The sequence below is a fragment of the Pseudoliparis swirei genome, chromosome 3, assembly GCF_029220125.1.
Source record: "Pseudoliparis swirei isolate HS2019 ecotype Mariana Trench chromosome 3, NWPU_hadal_v1, whole genome shotgun sequence".
NCBI classification, from domain to species: Eukaryota; Metazoa; Chordata; class Actinopteri; order Perciformes; family Liparidae; genus Pseudoliparis; species Pseudoliparis swirei.
The window spans coordinates 16,050,511-16,075,290 of record NC_079390.1 but is presented as its reverse complement, the minus strand read 5'-3'; the positions used below and the strand labels follow the sequence as shown (position 1 = coordinate 16,075,290).

Here is a 24,780-nt window from a genome sequence, read left to right as displayed (position 1 = left end):
ATTAACTAATCGCACATTTTGAAATTCATTAATCGCGATTAAAAGTTGTTTCTTCTTCTAAAGACTAAATCTTCTAAATGAACGACTAATCACTTCAGACAGCGTGTATTTTAGACACTTGTTTAATTGTATTCTTTTTTAAAGACAAAACTTCACACAGAGCTGTGTTTTCAAAGAGGCTCCTACCTATAAAGTGCCAGCGAGGTATTTAATATCGTGGATGATAAATTGTTTCTTCAGTGAAACATCTAGGTTAGTAAAAAAAAAAGTGCATTTGAGACCCCATTGGTCCTGTCATCTTTAACATTGAACAACAGCAGAACAAGTGGCCTTGGTAAACTGACAAATATGTCATGTTAACCCTCTGGAGTCTGGGCTCATTTTCTCGATTTTACAAAAAAATGTAAATTCACCTTTTAAAGTCTTTTGCATATGACACATCCCAGTGTTTCCCCCACCATTCTATCAGGGTGAGGCCCCGCCCCCCTGTAATTTTCTCTATAGCGCCAGATTACAGCAGAAGTAATGTAAGGTTCTTTTCTTAAAGACGTCTTTGTTCTTTTGTTAAACTAAACGGCTATTGTTGATCGTCTCTACACCAGCTTGTCATTCTGTCTCGACGTGTCGTTCACGCTTCTCAGCTCTCCGTCTCCCGCGCCACAGAGCTCCATGAGCTCCATGAGCTCCAGAGCTCCAAAATAGCCTCTTGGCTAACTCTGGCACATTTACTGCAATGTTTTTATCAATGTGCACTGTCCCTTATTAAATAAACCATTTAAATAAAAAAATGCCGGCGTGTCTGCGCGCGCATCGGGGCGGAGCAACAATAACAAAAAAGTCACCTGCACCTTCCGCCCCACGTCACCGACACTTCGCCCTCTGTTTCTCTGTGAATATCGAGGAGCAGACGGGAGGAAGGAGGCGGACTGCCGCGGCTCGACACTCAGAGGAGTGCAACAACTTCAACGACACCGGAAGTAAACAAAGTTGCGTTAATTGCGTTAAAATATTTTAGTGCGTTAATCGCCGCCAAATTAATCGCATAGATTAACGCGTTACCGCTGACAGCCCGAATATATATATATATATATATATATATAAAAAGATGACTAACTGATTATCACAAGGATAATTACATGTTCAAAGTGCGTTTCATTGGGTGGATGAAAGAAGAAGAAAAAGGCAGGTTATCTGAGGGAGACGGCGATCAAAAGCCACCCAGACAGAGAGAGCGTGGACCCTCTGTGGTGTTAAGATCCATTTCATCTCCTCAGATCACTCTGGGGCCGTTGTCCTCGACTCATTCCAACAACAGCGGAACAAAGACATACAAAGTAGCGTGTTTGCAGATAGCGAGCTGAAAGGCATTGTCCCTGGAGGAAGAGCATGGGCCCTCTAAATCCCCGCTCAGGACTCTTTGTTTTAAGGGGGCGGCTAAGCCACAGGGGTCACCCTCCGAAACGCGGCAGGTCAGGAGGATAAACGGCCACCAGCCGAGTCATCTGTGACAGAAGAAAGGTGGAGGAGGACCTGTGGTCGCAGGCTAGGGGCCACGCAAGCATCCTTTTCTCATGGCACGACGAGGCAGCCGCCAAACAAAAAGAGAGAGAGGGGGGGGGGGGGCTCTGCTGTCCTTAAAGCAGCCCTCTCACTTTGGTCTTCTCGAACAGACCCAAACAAGACGTTTTCAACTCAAAGGTGAGTTATGTTCACAGAAAGACGTAAAGATACAAATACAGCATCCAGATTGAACATAACAGATACATAATTTGACTAATTAAATGGCTGCATTTAATGTGGTCGGTTGAGATATATTTTTTCTGAAAGCCATTTATCTCCTAAACCATTCCCACTGAGAAAAAAAAAAAAGAAACAACTAGAAAGAAACCTCACTTCCCAGATTAAAATATCTCAGATTAAAAGATTATTTCTGCCGTCGATGCTCATTTTTTAAACAGGATTGTCCGTGCATAAGCGCGTTTGCATTGATCACCCAGCAGCATCAAAAGGGTTGATCAATAAGGGAGGACAAACTAATCTGTAAATGTGATTAATTGAGCTAATCCTGTTTACCGAGAGACAGCAGAAATTATCATTTCCAAATAGCACTATTGGAAGTGATCAATGAGAGAGGGCTGCTCCATTACCGCGGGGCAGCTGAGGCGCCGTTGGATGACCTTGGTCCCGCTGGCTGCTCGTCTGGTCTGACTGAGGCTCCGGGCAGCGATACGCAATCGTCCATTAGATTTAAAAACCTCTCACTGACGTCCTGCCGTTGACGTCCCAGCCTCTCACAGCTGCTGGACAGCTGGACAGGAAACATTGAAACATCCAGCAGTGTCACCTGAGACGGTGAGAGGGCTCCTTTAACACTAACTGTGATTATATCCACGGGCAATGTTGTGGCCGAGAAAAGAAAAAAACGACCAAAAAGACCAAACAAAAATGTAGATGTTGAACAGCGTGTAACGACTGAACCGCAACCCGCTCCGGATGACCCGGACCCGGACCGGCACTAGTGCGGTGCTGGTTTTTGAATGCCGGTTTTCTTAGATTCAATCCCGATTTCAATTAGGTTTGTTTATATTATTTGTCATTATTTTCTCTTCCCAATAATTCCTTATTAATTACTTTTTTTGTAATCATACATTAAATGTAATCTTTCTGTAAAGGAAATTAAAGTGTGTAAATTAAGTACGGGTTACATTTATCTTTACCGTGTAATATTCAGGTGTTTATCATTTCAAGCATTCATTGTAAATAAGTAAATAAACGTTACAAATGCCTCTGTCATATGAGGTCTTTTATTGGAGTTGTTATCGGCTCTTTACTGGTTACGATAACGCAATCAGAGCAGATTCTATGGTAGTGGCCCTCCTCACACCACATGTGGTCTCTGGATGCAAACAGATGAAACCGCCTGCTAACGGGTTGGAGTAGTCCTGGAAGCAAAACCTGCACGCCGTGGACCCTTCATGGGACACCATGACCCCCCCAGCACCACTGGGCTCTGGAGGAGAACATACCTTCCACTGGACATGAAGAGTTCAAGTCAAACACTGCACCATATGTTCCCCAGAATACGGAACGGGGACATTTAGGCATCTGCTTACAATCTTTTATAATTGCAGGTGGAGCATGCAAGGTCAATTGGGCCAATTTGATTTTTATGGTGGAACCTATTGCCGCAGTTATGAAGAATACATTTTCTCTGCTGCTCCCCCCCTTATGCGTGTTCTGCGGTCTGTGTTTTTTTTCACAGGAAACAGGACTCTAATTCCATACAGTGTCAGTTTGGATATTGGATTGCTTGTCAAAACAAACAGTGACTGCCAGGGTTGTTGGTTTTACCCCCCCTGCCCCCCCCCCCTCGACAACTGGAACAGCTTTAAGTAGAAGAATCCGTTGTTCGGCTGCTTTTCAGTGTATTAAGGTGTTGCGCTGCGATTACTCCGCTCGGTTCACGTGACTGTTACTGTGACATCACAACAGGGTTTGAAGAAAAAATAATAACACATATCATCCAATTATGCGGACAGCGCGTACAAAATATAATGTGTGAGCAGAAGTAGAAGAGAAAATAATCATAATTACATTTACACCCATCGCTGTGTGTGTGTGGGGGGGGGGGGGGGGGGGAGTGAGAATACATAAGTAAAAGTGGGCCCTTGGGTTTTCATGTCTGAGCCTGAAGCTCTTACAAGAAAAAGTCAACAAGTAGGAAGTGTGTTGCTCCAGGCGGAGGGATCAAGTTCAGCCGAGCAGGAAAAGAATGATTATGCTCTCTGGAGCGTCCAAGTGGTGTTAGAAAAAAACCCAAGTCTCTTCTCCCAGCGCTCTCACAAATAAACACTTCCACGCCATTAACTATCCTGAACCATCCAACACACACACACACACACACACACACACACACCCACACGCACACGCACACCTCATAATATTAGTTGATCAATCGATGAGTCGACTGGCGGGAACCAGAATGAGCCGCCCGCTGCAGTGATGAGTTTAATGGTTGAGGTGAAAGTGTGAAACGTTCTCTGGCTGCAGAGGATTCATCATCGCTGTCGACTCTGTGTATTTGGTTTGGACAACATACGATATTCTAAAGACACACGCGTGCAAAGATAATTTGATGTTTCCGTCAATTCATTCAAATAAATTAGATAAGTGAAAATGAAATAAAATAATAATTTTGTTGAGACCATTAGTGGGATGTCACTCTTAGGGAAACTTCTGTTGTGATTGAATGTATTTTATTCTTTGTTGATAATTTAGACAATTTCTTCCTTTTGTTGTGTAAAGTAACCGCAGTATGAATGTGTATGTGTATTCTAATATTGGTCATGTTCTTTCTTTACTGACATGAAAGGGTTTAGTTCAATGTTTCAAATAATAATAGTGATGCTGAGGTTCAGGATGATTTTTATGGTTTTACATTTTTTTAATAAGGAAGCCAAAGATTTAAATTACTAAATGTTGCCTGAACATAAGCAGCTGCATTTTGCATAAATATAAGTGTCAGACTTTGGATTGAATCAAAGATTAAGAACATAAAAATCCGAGCAAGCATTCGATCAAGTCCTTCATTCTTTAATTATTTTAAGTAAAGTGTAAGATCGGCAGTTCAATTCCCTGTTCCCTCATCCGTAGTTCATTTACCGTGAGTACTGCACTTAATAAACACGATATATTCAGAGTAATACCAAATTATAACATTTGAAGGAATAGTTTGACATTTTTAAAACACGCTAAGCAGGCAAACAGTGGAGACATTTTGTATTGCTGCTCAAGAAACCGCATACGACACCACAATGTGCAGACTATTTTTTTAAACAATTTTACTCAACAAAAAAACTTGTTATTTAGGAGGCTTTAGTGGTGCTGGCCGTTAGATTGCGTTCATGCTGGATGGAACCAGGCTAGCTGTTTCCAGTCTTTGTGCTAAGCTAAGCTAACCAGCGGCTGGTTGTAGTCTATTCACAGACCACAACATGACGCCCCGACAAACCCTTTCCTTCAACATACAAGCATTCACCATGAAGACGTCTTCACTACGGCGACCACTCTGTGATGAACTGAGACATCGCTGTGTCTTCAGGGACCGGACCCCGAGAAGCATTGAAATTCCAGCCGGGTGTGACCTTGTGAGAACACCCTCCTGTGTCTCGGTACTGGCTATTATTAGCTGCCGGTCGCCAAACAAAGCGTTAATGCTCTGGACAAACACGCAGCCCGCCAGCCATTGAGCCTCGGCTTCCCGCCTCTGCACTCAAGCGGCCTGAAAAAAACAGTGTTTTTATCAGCTCCTCAATTTCAGGGAGCGCCTTCGGACCAATCCCCTCCCCCCCCCTCTGTCTATTAGGCCCCGCAATCCTTTATTTGTGCTGCAGATTGAAGAAAAGCCTGAATCAGTGTCCTCTCAAAGGAACTTTAATAACTGACTCGTCGGCAACTCATCATCTGTTTGACTGTTTGCATATTTGATTGACGATATAGCCACATTTTCTCAAATGATGCGATTCCTCCAACGTCCTCTGGAATTTCAACACTGATAAAAGGTTTGTTTGTCAACAACAACAACATCTACTACTAAAGTCAGATGTTGGGACTTGAGTATGAATACTTGTGGCAGCAGTATCAGCTCCGTAAGCACTGACTCAGCAGTTTAATGGTTTTAACATTGCACACGAATGAGCTGGTTTAAAATAATATATTTATAAATCAGAAAGTGTTGCAGGGGTGAGATGGATTGTTCATTGGATTTTAGATTATTGCAATAAAATAAGCTCTGTGACAAACAAACATTTAATATACTTACACGTATTAATACATTTAATATAAAATAATATATTATATTGTTCAGCGAGATAATCTTCAGAAACGAACTCCACTTCTATTAACGCACTCCACGGCAGATTTATCTAGCTGGTTACTTCTCACACAAAGAAAAGCGTCCTTGCATTGTATACGTGTTAAAACACCTCCTTAGAAAACCGTAGCAATGGAGATGATATTTTTCCTCACATTACCTATATTTCATATTGCTCATATTACATTTATTGAACCCAAATCAGAGGAGCACCTTGTCCAGCCCAGTGGTGCAACAGTTGTGTCTCGGCTAAAGTTTTACGTTATATGAAATATTTGCATTTTCCTAACTTACTCTAACATCCGTCTTGTTGCTTTATATTTAATGTAGGATTGAGTTGACCATTTTTACCAAAGGAAAGTATTTCTGAGAGATGAGAAACATTGCGAGGGCCTGAGATTATGGAGATTGTTCACATTGATACGTCTTCTCACCCCAACTCCGCACCAGCCGAAAGAAAACAACAACATTCACAGGAAGCTCCAGAACGCCGCTGGTCAGCTTCTGAACAGCTCATCAGAACATTTCATGCGACACATGGATTTGTATCTAACTTCATATTAATTCAAGGTGCTTGAGATCCCTGCTGTGCCTTCATCAAACTGCTGCAGCTCTCTGATACAGACTGAAGCGAACAGAGACGGAGCTTTTGGAGCTTGAGGAACTCTCTCCCTGGAGACTGAAGAGCTGCAGGCGGTGAGGATGCCGATAACAAGCGGCAAAGCCTGTTCACACTTTATGTTGTGCAGTTGTGTCCATTTTTAATTGTATTCCTTTACATTTTGTATTGTTTTTACGATCAAGTCTGTTGCCTTATTGCCATATTTTCAATGTCAAATTGTGCTCTTTGTGATGTTCCGCTCTAGAAAGGTGCCGTACCAGAATGTGACTAAAAGTAAGTATTTATTTTTCGGCCATGGTTAAAATTTTATCGAAGTCAAGCGGATAAAAAATACACTTAACCCTCCTGTTACCTTAGGGTCAATTTGACCCCATTCAATGTTTAACCCTCCTGTTACCTTTATATTTACAGACATATTTTACCCTTGGGGTCAATTTGACCCCAGCAATTAAAACCTCCAGAAAATTATTAGAATTAATATTGTTTTCCAAGTTTAAGTGTGAGGTACTTTATGTTTGTTTGTTGACTACCTAAATAGCCCTTTAAATATATAAAAGATGATATTTCTTATATGTTTGACACAGTAAAAAACAGCCTGGGGTCAAATTGACCCGAAAGAACACCGACATTAAACATTGAATGGGGTCAAATTGACCCTAAGGTAACAGGAGGGTTAAAAAAACTGTCAAAATTGTCCCAACTTTAGTTATTAACATGCTTAAAACTCCCACAACAATAAATCCTGTCATTTGCATTCTCCAAGGCTCAAATGGATTCAAGTGACTCAGACCTGACGAAGGGGACATTAAAGGGGACATTAAAGGGGACACAGTCCACTCCAACAGAAACATGAGCTGTATAGCAGTCAGTGCTACGAGGCCGATTCTCTCGGAGCCTTCAGCATCATGCTGAACGCTTAATAAACACCAACGCTGCAAGAAATAAAACAGACATTCCTTCATAATAACATTAATCAGGGCTGCAGGGGGGGAGACGCACATCTGGAAACTCAAGGCGTTCGCAGTGAAATCAAACCGCAGCGGCGGGTCCGGGTGCATGCGGCCCCGCCCGCTCGCCCTGCATTAGTTTTTGTATAACCTTAATGACAACACTGTCTGTTCCAATCAGCTCAGCGCGGCTCCGCCGTTCCATTTGTCAAACTTTATGACAGTGTTAATTGCTCCCACCTGCCGCCGCATCGACCGCTCAGCAGCCACTTTGGCTCTCGCGCGGCCGCGGACAAAAGAAGTCTATTAGGTGCAACTTGCCTTTGCTGCAGTGAGGTCACTTGGGCATTAAATTCTCTCTCTCTCTCTCTCTCTCTCTCTCTCTCTCTCTCTCTCTCTCTCTCTCTCTCTCTCTCTCTCTCTCTCTCTCTCTCTCTCTCTCTCTCTCTCTCTCTCTCTCTCTCTCTCTCTCTCTCTCTCTCTCTCTCTCTCTCTCTCTCTCTCTCTCTCTCTCTCTCTCTCTCTCTCTCTCTCTCTCTCCTCAAGGTGGCGCTCTGCTCCCTCTTTCACTCACTCCGCTCACCTGAGCGCTGTGCTGACAGCATCCACCTGTCACCTCTGAGTCTACCTCGTCGAGGAGGGAAGTCCGTGTTGTTGATGTCGGAGCCTCAAAGTCAAACATGTTCTACTTTTACATTTCATAGTATTCCGTATAGCACTGATTTAAATTGGGTTTTAGTCTTGTGATATGCTGCTCCCAATGTATCTTGTTTTTTAGTGTTTAGTCCAGACCACATAAACGAGTGATAGCCAAAGTGCACTGAGACAGGACCAAGACTTTCAGGGGTTGGGACCAGTCAAGACCACGACCACAACCGGGCCAATGCTAGTCCCACACTGCATGACAGGAAGTGGAACATGCAAACCTCACACTGATCTAAAAGAGCCACATACAAACTTCACACGTGTGCGCGTAGTAAGAGTCAAAAGGCATCGCAGAGGTGAACTTTAACTTTGCTTTCTGCGAGCGATCAGAGTGCTGATAGAACAAATGAACTGGACACTGAAGTTGGAATAGGGTTTAGTGGTTTCCCCTCGGTTGTGGTCCTAACCTGTCTTGAGACCAAGACCGATCTGGAGTACAAGATTAAGACCCACACGCAAGTTTGTGCACTTTCTTTTTTAAATAGTTGAATGTCATGACATGTACAATCATCTGCCTCCACCCCCAGTTTCAACACACTAAACATGCGAGAGTTTGTACACGTGTTACTGCATATTTCAGAAAGGGAGGTTGATGGTCTGTTTCCTGCCCCGGGGGAAGGGGGGTATATATCTATTTATTTATTCAAAGGCTGTTTAATTTCAGCTCAATTTTTTTTTTTTTAAGACTGTCAATAAAACAGTGTGTCTAGTATGTTTAGTGAGCAATATAATGTCACTCGTATATTTATCTCTTTCCAGTTAGATATGTTACACTCACAACAATAAAAACATTCTGTGATGAAACAAAAAACGGAGGTCATCGACACAAAGGAAACAATATTTGAGAGCTCAGAGCTTCATGATGGGAAAATTTTTTACCAACTTTTAAAACTGAATATACATGCCGTTTTTTCTTCCCAGCAGTTTTGTGCGTACTTATACTAATCGACATGTTCTCGGCATACACCGTTATCTTTAGTTAATGTGTGGAGATTTGTGTCTGCGGTTGGTGCTAGATTCACGGCATAGACTACGATGCTAGTTGACCCTGGTGTGAGACAATTTACAAGACCCATAATGCATCTTGAGAGCACATAATGAATTTAATCTCATCCGGACTTTTGTTTCTTGCAATCAAGTGCGACGATTGCAAAGAAGCTGACTAGTTTATTTGACTCTCATATTTGGTAGCTGCCGGTCAGCCTGCACTCATCGCATTCGGTCACAGAGCCACCATTTTCACGTTTTCAAGCAGGCTCAGAGGAGTGTGTGTTACCCTTGCAGCAGGTCCATGGTGGACGTGGCGACCTCGGCGTACAGCACGGTGTGCCCCAGCAGGCTGGTCTTCAGGTTCTCTCTGTACGTCTCCATGCTGAACTGTGGCGAGCTCTGGGACTCCGAGGAGTCGGTGACCAGGGCCAAGGAGCTGCCGGGGAGCGAGGGGCTATCCTGGAGCTCAGAACTCGACACGAGCAAGAGCGAGGCCTTGGACAGTGAGATGAGACCATTTGGATCGGCACGCGTCCGCAGCCAATCCACGCAGGTGGTCTTGGCCTCCTGTGAGGAGCAGATAAGGACAATGACACCGTAAGTTATTCTTATTTTTGTTATGAAATTTGGCATCCTCTTCTCTATAGACACACAGCTACACCTTGCATTTTCTGTCATGTAATTGGATAAACCACCTGAAAGCCTCTTGGCCTTCTAGAAAAGTTTGGAATTTATTTTTGCATAACAATATATACAGTGAGCAATTTCCTCATGTTTGCGCTTTGGGTAAATGTTGTTGCTAATAGCTGATATATGACAAATATAAATAAATAAATAACGTAGTTTGTAGAAAATAATTCAATAAAAAAAATATGTAAACAAACAAATATGTGTTTCTAAATTCTAAAATGAAGTTAATATTTGGTAGTTACAATCAGGACTGACAAAAAAAAGTTGCAAATATAATTAGGATTATTAGAATAAGAATTTCATGGCAGATTTTGAACGCTGACATTTTTGTCGCCCGAACGACATCGGAGAAACTTTAAAAAGGCATCTACAAGGGTTCCTATTTATCGACAGATACAAGTCCTGTTATTGGTGGTTGTAGGGATCCATTAGGGAGTTCAGCCACTAAAATATTGGCATTACTACGTCAATAATTATGGATCTTCTAAAGCTGCAGTGACTTTAGGCACGTATGGAGAGGGTCTTCTCATCAGGCTCCGTTCCCCAGTCTAGGTCTTGAGAGGGACATTTCGTATCTAAAATCAGAATCAAAATAAGAGCTGGATTTGATGGATTTTCCATTTGAAATAAATATGCTGAATGAGTTAATCAGGGAGTGTGGCCAATCAATGTCACGGTGGATTTAGGCAGCAGTCCTAGTCTGCTCTGTTCCAGTCACTTCCCATTAATCAGGCTTCTCTCCTGTGTCCTTACACACACAAAACATATTGTCTCAATGTTTACTCTGCTCTTCTACAATGATGACTATATCATATTATGTGCTTCCTTCACCTCGCTTATTAGATTTGACTTTAGAAAAGTTGATTTCATTTCATTTGACATTAACTTGAAGTCATTCTCAGGATGTAATTTGCACTCAGTACGATGCTGACATTTTATGACGCACTGGGCCCATAGTCGCACATCTCTGTTAGTCTGATACATGACCTCGCCTCAGCTCGACTTAGGGTTCATCCCAATATCCCTTTACAACTCCTCTACCCGACATCACTTGACCCTAGAATCGTCCGAGGCCTGGAATGTTGAACGCCGTCCAATTTTCTGAATTGAGAATTTAGACAAGCCATGGCGGGACAAGCACCACTTCGAAATGTTGTTTTCGGCAATATATTTTGTGAGCGTGTACAAAATATTAAAAGGCAGACAAAGACCATCCATGCATACACTGTTGAAAAAATGATATAAAATTAATCTGCAAGAAAATACCACAATGAATCCCATAACCGGGTCATGATTTCTGCACGGAGACACTCCTTGACATTGAGCTTTTTCGATAATTTACTATCATAACTAAGATGTTATAAAAAAAATCATCCCTAGAATCTAAGCCCTACTGTGCATTCAGAGATGTTTCTGGTTCAGCAGCATGTCCGCCCCGTTAATAAGCACAAGTGAACTTTAGATCCTTATTTATAAACCAGTTTGCCGTCTCTTTTCCAAGGATCTGACGCCGCCAACACTACCACAAACTCTCTTTCTTAATGTCTGGAAGTCATCTTTCATGGTCACGACCTGAATGCTTTAGTTTGTACTGGAGAAGGTTTCCATCACTTGCAAAGGGTCCTGCTGCTCCACACACAACACAGTGTTTCATTGCACTCGGCCTGTCTTTCTGCAGCAATGGTGGAACTCAATAGAGACCCAATATAAAAACCCAACGGATCCCTTTTACAGGCTGACGTCATGATTAAGTCCCGGTGTACGATGGAGTCAGGTCAAAGTTACACATGGGAAATGTCATCTTGCTGTGTTAGTGGGTGTCAGAAACGATATCACATACATTTGAGATGAGGAACTGTGATTTTATATTGGCGACCACCACGCGTTCATGACAACGATACTTTGGTTACAGCGGCGCTGAGTTTCCCTTAGCCTCACCATTTCTCACCCAAGAAGACCACTTTACCAGGAGGAGAGCTGGAGATTTAGTTAGCCACCTTAACTTACTCTGGAAATGAAGCGAGCTGGCTAGCTAAATATCCAGCCAGCCTCTCCAGAGTTTTCTGCTATAAATAGCCACTACTTTTAAGACTGGTGGAGCTAGATAAGGTGTAGGCTGGTAGTTTAGCCTAAACACATCATGTATGGGTAAAGGTATGGTGAGAATGGTGTTGGCTGTCATGGGTTTCGTTAGATATATGGCCGCCTAATACCCACGCAGGGCCTCATGAAAGGCCAACACATCATTTCATATAGAAAACAAAAATAGCATCCATCAACTTTGTCACACAATAAGCCTCTGCACTTGTGAATAAGTCCTAAAATAGTGAAGTAAAATCCATGCCTGTCCTGATTCAACTTAACTCAAGAGCCCACTTCATTTCCAGACGGAGGGAAAGGGTGATTTTCCAGCTCACGGTGGAGAACAAGAACACCCACTGAGCGGTGGTGGAAGTCGGTCACACTGATCACCACCACACTGAATGAATTAGTGTGTGCTGGAGAGGCTTTTCATCACCCTCAAAGAGTCCTGCTACTACACTGACTACAACAGAGTGTGTCAACCGTACAGCTGTTGCAGGGGCCTGATGTAGCACTGGAGCTGCTACCCCACACCAGGGGGCCAATTTAAAACCACACAACCCATTTCTTTCTTTCCTAAATGGAGACCTACTGGTAAAATGACCCAAGAGAGATCCATGCAGAATAATGCCCGTAGATAGGGTATACGATTTCATTCTTATCTGCCTTATTTATATATCTGCACACAAGTGTCTCTTTTTGGAAAATGTCTACATTTCTTGTTACTTATCAGACAATATCTAGACGTCAAGAGGAATAATTGGTGTAATAAATCTCTATGTGTATAGATTTAATAAATATCTATGTGAATTGATATAATATATATATATATATATATATATGTGTATAGATATAATATATATCTATGTATTATAGTAGGGCTCTGTATTGGCCAGAATCTAGCAATACAATGTCACATTATAGTGATATTATGATTAAATATATTGTCATATATTGCAATACTTTAAGTATATATTACAATACGTCACACATCACCATTATGCATTAAGTCTGATAAAAAAAGATATTCTTTAGCTAGAAATTAAGTAAATAGAAAATATATAAAGTGTTACATATACATACAGTACATCCAGAGAGTATATGTATTTTTTTCAACCAATAATTCAAAATTAACAGTATCTTTGAACACAATATCAATATAAGTGCATGTATATTGGCGGATAATATTTCCCATGCCAACGTATTGTTCAGGTTCGTCATGAGTCTTTCATGTTTTACAGTCCAGTTATGTTATGTTGTTAATTATTGCATTAGCTTGCTGAGAAGATGTAATGTGTGACGCAGATAAGAGGCTGTTATGTCTGTGTGCAAAAGTAATGTTAAAAGAACACTGAGACCAGAGTTTACCTGGATGAGAGAACCCTGTGGGTCAGCAGAATTCAATTTATTAAATCCAACAGTAAATGGCTTTATCAGTTAATGTTGGATTGCTTCTTATCATTTGGTGTTTTGTGTATTATTTTAAGTTAGGTATAGAGTATATTTACCCATTAAAGAGTCAAAAACATAAATGGTGATTTGGTATCTGGGTTTGTAATACGTTGATTTCCAAGTCCTCGTGAGAATATAATTTGATTTTGGCCCATAAATGGGAAGAAATCTGTGAAATGTTGCTAATTCAGTCGAAGAGCTTCCAACCTGCTGAGAGCCGCAATGCCTGACAACAAGCACTGATGAAAACCTGCACCGCTCACACTTAAGACCGAAACACCAAGGGACAAAAACAACTTTGGGACTGAAGAGAAGCTCCTGGAACCAGTCCAAGCATAGTGCACCAAGAGCAGAGAGGCCGCTCTGCAGACATGTTGAGGTTCATAGCTCTGCTCCACAACCTCCACAACAATCTGGAAACGATTCTGCAGCCCCCAATTTCCATAAGCCTGTTTATGAGGAGGGGGGGGGGGGTCAGGGTTAAAGGGCACACAGCAATCCAAATATACAACAATGAAGACAAAACCGACCACAATACTAAAGCAACTACTGCCAATATTAATGTTTTTTTTAAGGGAGTAGGACACCTCGCTTGATGCCAACCAGTGGAACTAGAGGTCACATTAGAAAATGACACCAGAGCCCTATGAAGAACATTTCACAGCCACCTCGGAGCTCCGACTCCCCCTAGTGGTTCTTCTTCAATACAGGCATCACGGAAACACGTTGTGCGTTCCAACGTGCACACTATGGGACTATTTAGTACGCCAGAAAATAGATTTAGTGTCCCAATACATAGGATGCGAAATGCAGAATGCCAAAAATAAATATACCAGGATGTTCTACTTCAGTCAGCCAACACGCTTTTCCTTCTATTCTGACCCACAATCCTCAGCAGATGTATGAGAGCAAGAGGGTCAAAGTTCAAGGAGCAATGTTTTGACAAAGTAGTGTGTCCCAATTGAATGCACACTGCATGCAGTAGTATGTACTTTGTAAGGGCAGCTGCAGAGCGTGCTGGAAGTAAAAAGAAACCTCCATGACGACCACATCATTCCTGACAGACGTCCTCAATCTCACTAGACCAAAGTGCAAGAGTATTGCCACCATTCTTGTCATTTTCTTCCACGTACACACAACTATTTAACAGAACTTTCAGTAAATGATATGAAAAATCTGTGTTGATTATCACACAAGTACAATGTTTTGCTTTAAATCAGCTGGACCTTCACTGGGCAAACGTATGTCTGAGCAGTTTGTTGTTGTATTCAGGTGCTGAAGGAGAGACAGGTTCTCTGTGTCACTTTAAATCTCAGCCTAAACGCATGGATTTACACCCCAGCAGGATTTCTGTGACATCACTGGTTTGAAGGCTATCGCAGTCCAACATGATGTGATGAAGTGTTGTGGAAACTTAATATAAAGTGCTAATAGTTATGTTTTGAGGTAGGGTTGTGTGAGGTACAATGTACTGCTGTGGACGTAATTTAGACACCTAAAACATCAGTTTAAGTGTTCGCTATTTTTAGAATGTTCTCACCGCTTTCTCTTGTGGTCCGACGGCCCTTCCTGACGGGGAACTGAGGATGTTATATCCATCTATGCTCTCTACAAAGCCATGAGACTCCATTGAATTTGTTTTACATTTTACCTTGCAGAACACAGGAGCAGCTGGTCTACTGCTGCCGAAATCAGTTAGTTAGTTTACTGTTATTGTGTGATTGGCTCTACTGAAAGTTTCTTCCCTTTTTTTCCCTGTGAAAGCGTTTTTTCGATTTTTTTGGGAGTTTATCCTTATCCGATGTGAGGTCGCATGTGTTCAGTTTGTAAGGCAAATTTGTAATTTGTGATATTGGGCTATACAAAATAAACTGTATTGAAATGAATTTACTCTTTAAAAACACCAATTGGGTCAGTGGTCAACCTAAAGCTCTTCTGCTCTGTGAGATAAAATGACTGTTTTTGTCAATGGAGTCTGGTAGCTTTCAAGAAAGGATCAGGACTACAGTAGGTAATCCACTGACTGAATTAGTACCTCGTACAACCCCATTGCAGTGAAAATGTGAATTCAGATTCCCTATATATTATACTTTACATTTCAAATGACTTTGTTTCAATCATGCGACATATGTTCTTCTTGCTTTCTGACACTTCAGACTGCAGTCAATAGACATGCCTTCACGATAAAGCGGACTGGTAGAGTGAAATGTTTTTCCAAAAACCGAACCGTATGGTCCCTGAACTGAGCATCACTCAGTGTGATGGCGGATCAAAGACTGATTGCTGCCCTGGTGTTTGTACTGGCCCTCTGTACACAGACCTGCTGCGGGCCTGCTGCATATATGCTCATACATTTGCATACATTAAGAAAGGCCAAATTGTTTCCACATGTGGAGTATGGCGGGGTATCGTACAATTAACTTTAACAAAAACAATGTGGCGCGCTGTGTTTGTGTGTGTGTGTGAATTGGATGAATGATGGATAAAGATTATGATGGATGAATAGACGTCGACTGTGTTTTTCCATTCTTGAAAACACTGACCGTCCTACATTCGTCAATGTACTTGATGAGACGAGCAGCGGGGGTCTCACCTGAGAGGTGGCCAGCAGGTGGACTGGGCTCGGGGCCGGGGTCTCGTTCAGCTCGCAGCTGAGGCCCAGAGAGGTGAGGATCTCCGTCAAGACTTCATAACGCAGCGCGTTGCTGACTTTCAGTTCATCAAAGCCTTTGGCCGTCAAATTCTGGGGGTCGGGAGCAATTTCCAGGTGGGCCTGTAGACGGGGGAAGACAAAGCATGTCTCACAAGTTCTGGGACTGACTTACTGAACAGACAAAGACTGCTTAGCTCTGGCAAATGTCAACATGCATTTCAACAATTCACACTAGCAATTTAGGCATATCCTAGAAAAATGTCTCAGAAAACACTGACTTATTCCTCATATGCAACTCCCAATTAGTTTTATTCTTGAATATTTCCTAGATTAATCGATCGGTCTGTAAAATGTCAGAAAAAGGTGAGAAATACTGATCAGTGTTTGCCAAAGCCAAGAGGGCGTCCTCAGCCTTCTTGTTTTGTCCACAAGTCAAATACAATCAGTTTACTGTCACAGAGGAGGGAAGAAACCAGAAGAAATAAATTATATATACTGTATATATAAATAAATAAAAACTCTGAAGCTAGAAGACATTCCAACCATGATTCAGCCCCGCTGCAATCATCGCAATGAGTGATGTCATGCGTCTTTACCTGACAGAGGACAGCCTCCCCGCCGTCCTCTCCGTGGGTCACCCTGACTACAACCATGTCCCTCTGGTGAGGGGCGTCCCCCTTCAGCTCCCCCCAGAGCTCCACTTCCCCTCCTCCCTGCTTGTCCCTGACGTAGACCTTCCCGCTCGACAGCACGCTCAGCTCCAGCTCCGTGCTGTCCTGCCTGGTGAAGCTCAGCCTGCTGACCCGGCCTCGGCGCTCCTCCCGGGCCTCCAGGCAGAGGCCTGCCGGGCACAGGGTGGAGGCCAGCCCCAGAACCCTGCCACCCTGGCTCAGGTAGGTGAGAAAACGGGTCTGAAGCAGGGGGGTCAGGGGTTCCTCCTCTGCCAGGACGAGGAGCTTGGCGTTGTCCAGCCACGGGTCGCTCAGAGCCTGCTGTGGTTGGAGGGGATATATTATGTTGTCCTCCATATTTATACACTCTGATAAAATCTGCCGGACGAACTGAAAACGCTCCTGGCTGCCGCCCGTGTACAGCAGAATGTTTGGCGGCTTGCTATGACAGTAAGGTCCACCGCTCTGCCCGGAAAACCCTTTGGCGTGGTGCTCGACGTCATCCAGAGTCTCATCCCCACTGTCCAGCTCTGCCGAGTCATCATCTGGAAGGTCCGGAATGTTGTCGGCCGACGCGTACTTGACTGAGAGGATGGTGCTGTTCTCCAGCTCCAAGCACTCGTGGCAGTTGGACAGGTGGAGTCTGTGGCCCTCCATGTGGTGATGGTTGCCCAAGGAGCGGTCCTCCGAGTCGCAAACAGGATGCGGGTCCTTGGTGCCGTGGAGCGGCTCCGACCCTCTCCGCTCCTCCAACCTCCTCTTGACCTCCGGCGGGAGGAGCAGGCTGCCTTTGCTGCACGGCGGGTGCTGGCGGTCGGCCGGCAGGTCACGGAGTAAAGGCTCAGCGCCGCAGAGACATGGTGGCGTCTTTGTGTTTGGACACTGCTTCTCCAGCAGCTCGCTGAGGGTGGATTCTTGGAGGAGGACGGCTACGGGAAGGTCAGAAGAACGTGGAAGAAGGTCAGTGCAATGTGGTGAATTACATTTAGTACGAAATAATTGTCTTTTTTTTATTTGCAGTCACAATGGATGAAAGTCCAATATTCAAGTTTCCACCGACTCCGTGAGAATCATTTCCGTCTCTTGAGCTGCAAAAAGCACCCCCATGTTCACCAGCTAGGTGGAGGTAAACAAACCTTATCTGTTTGTGGGCCGTACAGAGAGCAGATTATAAGGAGTTGCGGGCCAAACAATAGTGAATATGTAGTTTTAAAGTTTACACTGCAAGAAAATCTGTGTTTCTAGACCAGAAAAACACCCTTGAGTATTATAAAATGTATGTTATATCAAAATACCTCCACAACAATACTAAACAGTTCAATGTTTGACATGAAACTTCATGGACGAAATGCTGAGTTATAACATTATGATGTTATTATGTGCACCACATCTCGAAATAAGTCAATTAAATCAAGCAGAAATTGCCAAATATTTGTTTCGCTTAAAGATTAAAAAGCGAATGTAAAAGGTAGATGTTGAGTGTAATATTCAGATGCAACAAATATAAATGGTCAAATATGGTTTCTGTGCCAAGAGGTTAACAAAGACTTTGTCACAACATTTAGCCGACCTCTGGTGTTTAAACAAGGACGTACAATGCACGTACAGTGCCATTTATTCGGAATTTGCTCAAGCCGTATTCTGGTCACTGTCGGTCTTTTACAAATGGGCAGCGGCCAGGCAGATGAGGGTGGAGCTTGTGGGACATAACGCGTGATTTTACAAAACAGATGAAGCATAGTTCATAAAACTATGAGCATTGAATGTATATCAATTAATGAAATGAGTACTAAAATAGGTAAATGGCCACACCTGCAAGGTGTTCGGAGGTGGGTGTATGAAAAGAGGGATATAACAGCAGTAACTGGAGGCAACATACGGATTATCTTTGACGGCTTCAGTCCATTGTCCAGCTGAAGGCGATCCTCGATAAAAGCCACCCCCAGCCGACTGAAGTTGTCCACGCTGGCCTGAGCCACCGCCCTGAAGGGCTGACCGGGGCTACGGGCCAGAGGGAGGCAGTAATCAGACCACTTCAGCACCTGCACACAACACACACGGAGGGTTAGCCGACCCCGAGGACCGAGCCGGACATTTCTTTAAATTAAATTGTCAGAACCACAATAGTATTTAAATCTGAATTGTGTCGTAAATAATACTAATGACATTTATTTTTTTAAACGGTTGAAAGATAACCTGAAAAAGACGACCTTTAATGCAGCACTGGTGAAATAGATCTATATTGTATCTAGCAATTAGAGGCCAGTCTCTGTATATACTGATATAATAAAGCATACAGTATGTAGTAATGGTGCACCATTGTATTTGATTTATTAACCAAAAATGTGTATTCTACGATATTGTTCTCACAAGAAACCGTGGAATTGAGGGAATTCAAATTAAAATGTACTTTGGGAAACTCATGCCAACCTCAAATATGAAACTGTATCAAAAAGGGCAGAAACATTTTGTCCCAGGATTATTACATTTGAAAGAGCCACATGTGTGAAATAGAGTTATTGATGACGCTTCCCACACTAACGGGATGTTTCCTCCCAAACACTCAGTCGCTAAGCAGAAATTATAATAGTGTGCAGTGCACAGTTGCAGTTTGGAAACAAATTTCAATTTGAGAAAATAGAATGCAAAAGAAGTACATCAAATAAATCATACATAAGTTAAATATTGTATAACTTATCTATGACTTATTTTGCAAACATGTGATGCCAGAATTAAAGCGCAGCTTAAGTATACAAATACATATCAATTTACCCATACTAAGAAATATATTTGAATACTCTAATATTAAAATCAGGAGGCAACTTGTGTGACATACAAACAAATGCACAATGCAAGGTGAAAGTGGTAAATCAAAGTGAGAACATGGAACATCCAGTGAGTGCGTAGAGTGCACATGCCCGACCGGTGTGAAAACAAAGAGGACAGCACAGGAGAAAGAAAGGAGGAAAATAAAAGGTGGAGGGAGAGGGAACGCACCAAAAGGCCTGCAAAATCACGCAGATGCTCATAAGCAAAGCACAAGTTAGTGGGTTATACAAATGAAAATAAAAGACAAACATGCTTTTAAAAAAAAGAGTAAAAAAAAGTAATTAAATTCCCTGAGTTGATGTCTAATAATAAATCGCATCAGTCAATCTGTAGGAAAGCAGGCCGGGGATGCATTGTTTTTACAACAGGTGGAAGTGCCTCCAGTTGCATCACGGTGATGGAGTCCAGTCAGAGGTCGCCCTGCCTGACCTTTTAATGGCTTCTCCCTCGCATGTGAACAACATCATGGGGGCCGTCAATGGAGCACCGTCAGAACTCTTGAAAGCATCATTCAGATGTAACTAAATATGGAAGGCCTGTTCATCTGTGAACATCCAACAGTTCTGCTCGATTTGATGGCATTTCACCAACAGGGCGCACTGCAGTACGATTATTCAAAGACGAGATTAACAGAGCTGTATCAGTGTGTATTTTTAGATTTTAAAATACTGTAAAAAGAAATACAAAATTAAAGCGTTGGAAGTGTTTGGCCACAAGGGGGACGCGACATGGACTACTACGGCTACTAGCTGGACATTTCCTTCCGGTCACTCTCCTGCACACCTCTTTATACTTAATATTTAACATCTAATTTACACACTTACAGTCCTCAGTCCATAGCACTGCTATCAGTTTGTGCATGTTATTGTATCGTATACCATTGTAAATGTAATGTTTAAATTCTTGCACTTGACTGTTGACTGTTGTTTTGTTTGTTTGTCTGTCTAATGTACACACCAGCATCCAATTCAAATTCTTCAAGTGTCTAACACAAGTAGAAAATAAATGTTTCTGATTCTGACTTTTTCATTTAAAAGCTAGTCTCAATTATGTAATGTCTTGAAGTTAACTCTCAGGATGTTTCCTTGGTACAAGTAGATATTATGTACCATTTAATAACCTAAACAGGTAATAAACACAGTGTTACTGTGTCCTAGTATAACAAGTCAAGGAGGCACAAACGTATAAACATTTTTTTACTTTACACAGTTCATCTAAAAATAATATTTTGACAAATGTGATGACTAAAACATATTTGACAGAATACAACAGATACAAACTACAGATTCATGGGATTAGGCTGTAATCCCACAAATCATTATGGTATGAAGAAACTGGGTATTGTGGTAAAATAAACCTGATTTGCTCGATCAGAACCGTGCTGGTACTTGACAATGAGTTTGGTGCCTACTTTCTTATTGGACGTGCGAGGAGAGCGGTAGCCCACTGTGTGTCCCGCAGCCTCTATGATGAATGAAATGTTCTCTATGCACGGACTGCAAACCAGAGAAGACCCCAACAGCACGGTCCATTTGCTGAGGTCGTCGCACGCCTGGGGACAGCACAGACAAGAATGACTCCAAACACAACAAGGCTGTTACACAGTGATTAGTGAGTCAGGGGGGCTTTTGACCCAAAATATGACATCCGGCCAAGTAGGCAGCGACAGTGACACCCAGGCTCATGTCAAGTTAGGTCTTCAACCAGGGAAGTCTCCAAAGTCAAAGATCAGTCTCAGAAACTCAGGACTAAAGTCTGATTTGAGTTAATAACATGAAGTTTTTTGTGTTTCAGGGCCAAGTATGGAAATGTGGTTCCGTTTACATTAAGTTACCAATCAAATAGTCATTTGTTTTACTTTTTCATTCAATTGTCTTAATCACAGCTGTTGAAGTACTTTGACTTAAATCCAGTTCTGGAACCCCAGGACTTGCAACAGCGTGTTTCTAATCATGCTTAAATGATCATGTTTATGGTGTCTGCTTCAAGAAGCTCTCGAGAGCTAACAGAGGGACGGGCCCAGGCAGCGTCCTGTCAACACAGGCTGTCATGCGGTATCATGCCAATGTAAAGCTAGCGGTTAGCTCAAGTGTCCGACCTGAGGCTTCGTGACATAGACGGCCCTGTCTCCCAGCTGGAGGAAGACGGCGTCCTCCTCGGCAGGAAGTGGACCGGGCGGCTGGCGCGCGGCCGACGACGCTGCGGCTGGTGCCGAGGCCGAGCTGGAGCAAACTGCGAAGCTGAAGCTGCCGCTGCTCAGTCGTGACAGGCTGTTTCGTATCAACACCGAGTAGCACTTGTGAAAGCGCACCCACAGATAGACGTAGCACAGCGTTATCAACATCTTAGCCGGCCAACGCGAAGGGGACACATCGTGGCTGTTCTTCTCGCCATGTAGCCTATGCCGGTGTTGACAACAACATGACTCCTGCTGCCGCTGCTGCGATTCTTCTTCGTTGTCTTTAATGGCGGGTAGAGAGACAAGTGTTAAGGCGCATTACCGCCACCTACGTTGGAGTGCGGGCCGATGCTTTTTGGCCTTGTGAAAACAAGATGGCGGGTGTCAACATCAACGCGGTTTTTTTCACGTAGGAAATTAAAAAGGCAGATGGGAAGGGAGTTGTTCCCCAGTAATGTTGAAGTTTTTGACCTTCAATTTCAGTGAAATACAAATGTATAAAAAGCAGAAAATTAACATTTGGTAAAAACTGTCAATTATGAATATAATAATGATAATAATAATTTAATAAAAATGATTGTTAAATTTGTGTAAGTCTTGATTCAGTGGCTACAAAGGACCAGCAACATGTGTCGATACCAGGCAGAATCTGTGCTGTTGGAAAACACATTATACACACACAAAAAAGGTAGCCATCAGTGTGTTTGAATTGTGGGTGAGGAGGGATATGTTCACCAGGCACGTGCACAGATAGAGCCCTTAGTGGTGCTCAAGCACCAGCCCTTTTGCCCTGGATGAGAACAGTGCCCTTTTTGCTGGAGACACATTTTTTTCATTCATCAGTATTTAAGAATAAAAGTTAATCTCTGTCATAAACTGCGCCGCGTTCCTCCCTCCTCCTCCTCCACTTAGTGCTCGCGCAGTGCTCCTGGCGCCACCAAACGGGTGCACCTCCTTCTCCTCTGACCCACAGCATCAGACACACAGGTCATGACGTTGTTTTGTGATAAATCAACCACAACATTAGCGCTGCTGAAAACATGACGTCATAACTGGTCGACGTTTCCTAAAAAGAAAAAAACACAAACTCAGAAATCCATGATTTCAAAGCCTTGCAGCTGTTTACTGACGTCATGTTTGAGTGAGAGAGGGAGAGAGAATCTTTTTTGTGTTGTATAAATGCTGTTTAGACAATTTTGAAAGTATGTTTATAAATGTCACGAGAATTCACAGCCAGAAAATAGGAGCTAAACTATTCTAACAATGCTTAGCTCTCGGTGTCATGCTATCCTTGTGCCTCATTGTTTTATGTGTTATCTCTTTGTTTTGGATGTTCCAGTCTTACAACGATTAATCTTGTAGAAAATAGTTTTAATTTACAGTAAAGTAACAACACAAGTGATCCAAACTATAGTCAGTGGTGTATAGTAACGAAGTAGAAGTACTTCGTTACTTTACTTAAGTCGTTTTTTGGGGTATCTGTACTTTATTTTACTACTTATATTTCTGTTTACTTTTACTTTTACTTCACTACATTTTGCAATGAAAACTTGTACTTTTACTCCGATACATTTCCCCTGAAACAGTATCGTTACTCGTTACTACGGAAAAAAATAATCATGAGAAACATCGGGGACTGTTGTGGAACACACCGCATCGTACCTGAACGCGGCACGAACACCAGGTTGGGGATCAGGGGTCCTTGCCGCGTGTTTTCTCTTCCCAGTGATGCCCAGGATGTTAGCGAGCGAGCGGCTACAGATACGACTCATTTCATGTGGAGCAGCAATGGAAGCTACTCGAACAACCACGGGGACCAAGATCAACGTCCGTGGCCATATTTGGGCGAACTCTTTTCTTTTGTCGGAGTGAAAGTTTCTTCCTACCGGATGAAGTGCCTCTTATGCCGACCGAAAGCTATGGAGATATTGGCCTTCAACAACACACCAACCTCAGGAAACACATTGAGGTAAATTAAGATTAATCCCATGAGCCGCAACGTTAATGTTTAGTTTTGATAATCATCATGAACCTGTTAAGATATCTAGCAGTGTTGTCCTCAGGATTGGAGTAAATTATATCGTTGGCAGGAGAGGGGGGGAAACAGGTGTCTGATTGTCCTACGCATGTTGTATGTTAGGCTAACGCTCGCTAGCTATCGTCAATTAAATGAGACAATTAGCGTGAGTGGTGTAGACTGATCTCTAGCGAGTTAATGAGCTGAAGAAGTGTTGACAGTTGTGAGAATTTGTTGATTTGAGTCGTCTTAGCTATAATATAATGCTAATCATTACAGCATTATTATAATTATTTGTATTAATATTATAAGAGTGACGGTCCAGTAATGGCGACGATATTGATTTGGGACTGTTGTTGTGTTTAACTACAGAGATACAAGTACATATTCACAAATCAACTCTGGATGCACGACAGTGCATGAAACTAAATGTATAAACTTCAAATTAAAACAAACTATTTTGTACAAAACTTTAGGTTGGGGTCATGACATGTTAGGAAGTGTTATTAATTCTATCATGTCTATAATACTCTCACTTTATTTCAGTAATGGACTACATCAAGCAGCACATGGAAGAACCCTCCCTGCAGCTATGTGATGCCACCAGGTCCAGTTCATCTGATGAAGAGGACTTCTTCTTCGTCATCTCAAGCGCATGACAGCAGCAAACAGCTGGATGGAGACGTGGATCACGTTGACTTGCTGAAATGCTTCCCAACTGCATCAGGGCCTGTGAAGCTAGACACACTCTACCTGCACCATCAGGGCCTGTGAAGCTAGACACACTCTACCTGCATCAGGGCCTGTGAAGCTAGACACACTCTACCTGCACCATCAGGGCCTGTGAAGCTAGACACACTCTACCTGCACCATCAGGGCCTGTGAAGCTAGACACACTCTACCTGCACCATCAGGGCCTGTGAAGCTAGACACACTCTACCTGCACCATGTGAACGGCTCTTCAGCATCGCAGGACTCGTCTTCAGCCCCAGAAGAGCGACACTGAAATCTGTCCATTTTGAAAATCAACTTCTTTTGAAGATGAACAATACATTTTTCACTTTAAAGTGA

At 42.7% G+C, this 24,780-nt stretch overlaps 1 protein-coding gene and 1 long non-coding RNA gene across 3 annotated transcripts in view; one reads left to right on the top strand and one right to left on the bottom strand.

Moving 5' to 3' along the window:
- Window positions 1–22,068, bottom strand: part of hlcs (holocarboxylase synthetase (biotin-(proprionyl-CoA-carboxylase (ATP-hydrolysing)) ligase)) — a 40,724-nt gene extending 18,656 nt beyond the window's left edge. The window contains exons 1-6 of one of the 2 annotated variants that reach the window (XM_056442590.1): window positions 21,612–22,068; window positions 20,925–21,065; window positions 18,564–18,726; window positions 16,610–17,613; window positions 15,954–16,133; window positions 9,423–9,703 (exon numbers count right to left, since the gene is read on the bottom strand). In XM_056442590.1, coding sequence (XP_056298565.1) covers window positions 9,423–9,703; window positions 15,954–16,133; window positions 16,610–17,613; window positions 18,564–18,726; window positions 20,925–21,065; window positions 21,612–21,857 — 2,015 coding nt within the window. In that variant the 5' untranslated portion in view covers window positions 21,858–22,068. The remainder of the gene's footprint in view (window positions 1–9,422; window positions 9,704–15,953; window positions 16,134–16,609; window positions 17,614–18,563; window positions 18,727–20,924; window positions 21,066–21,611) is intronic. The other variant, XM_056442599.1, reaches the window with a different exon arrangement.
- Window positions 22,069–23,150: 1,082 nt separating this feature from the next.
- On the top strand, window positions 23,151–24,780 carry LOC130211765 (uncharacterized). Its single transcript, XR_008835152.1, has 2 exons — window positions 23,151–23,661; window positions 24,256–24,780. It is a non-coding gene; the product is annotated as an uncharacterized LOC130211765 (long non-coding RNA).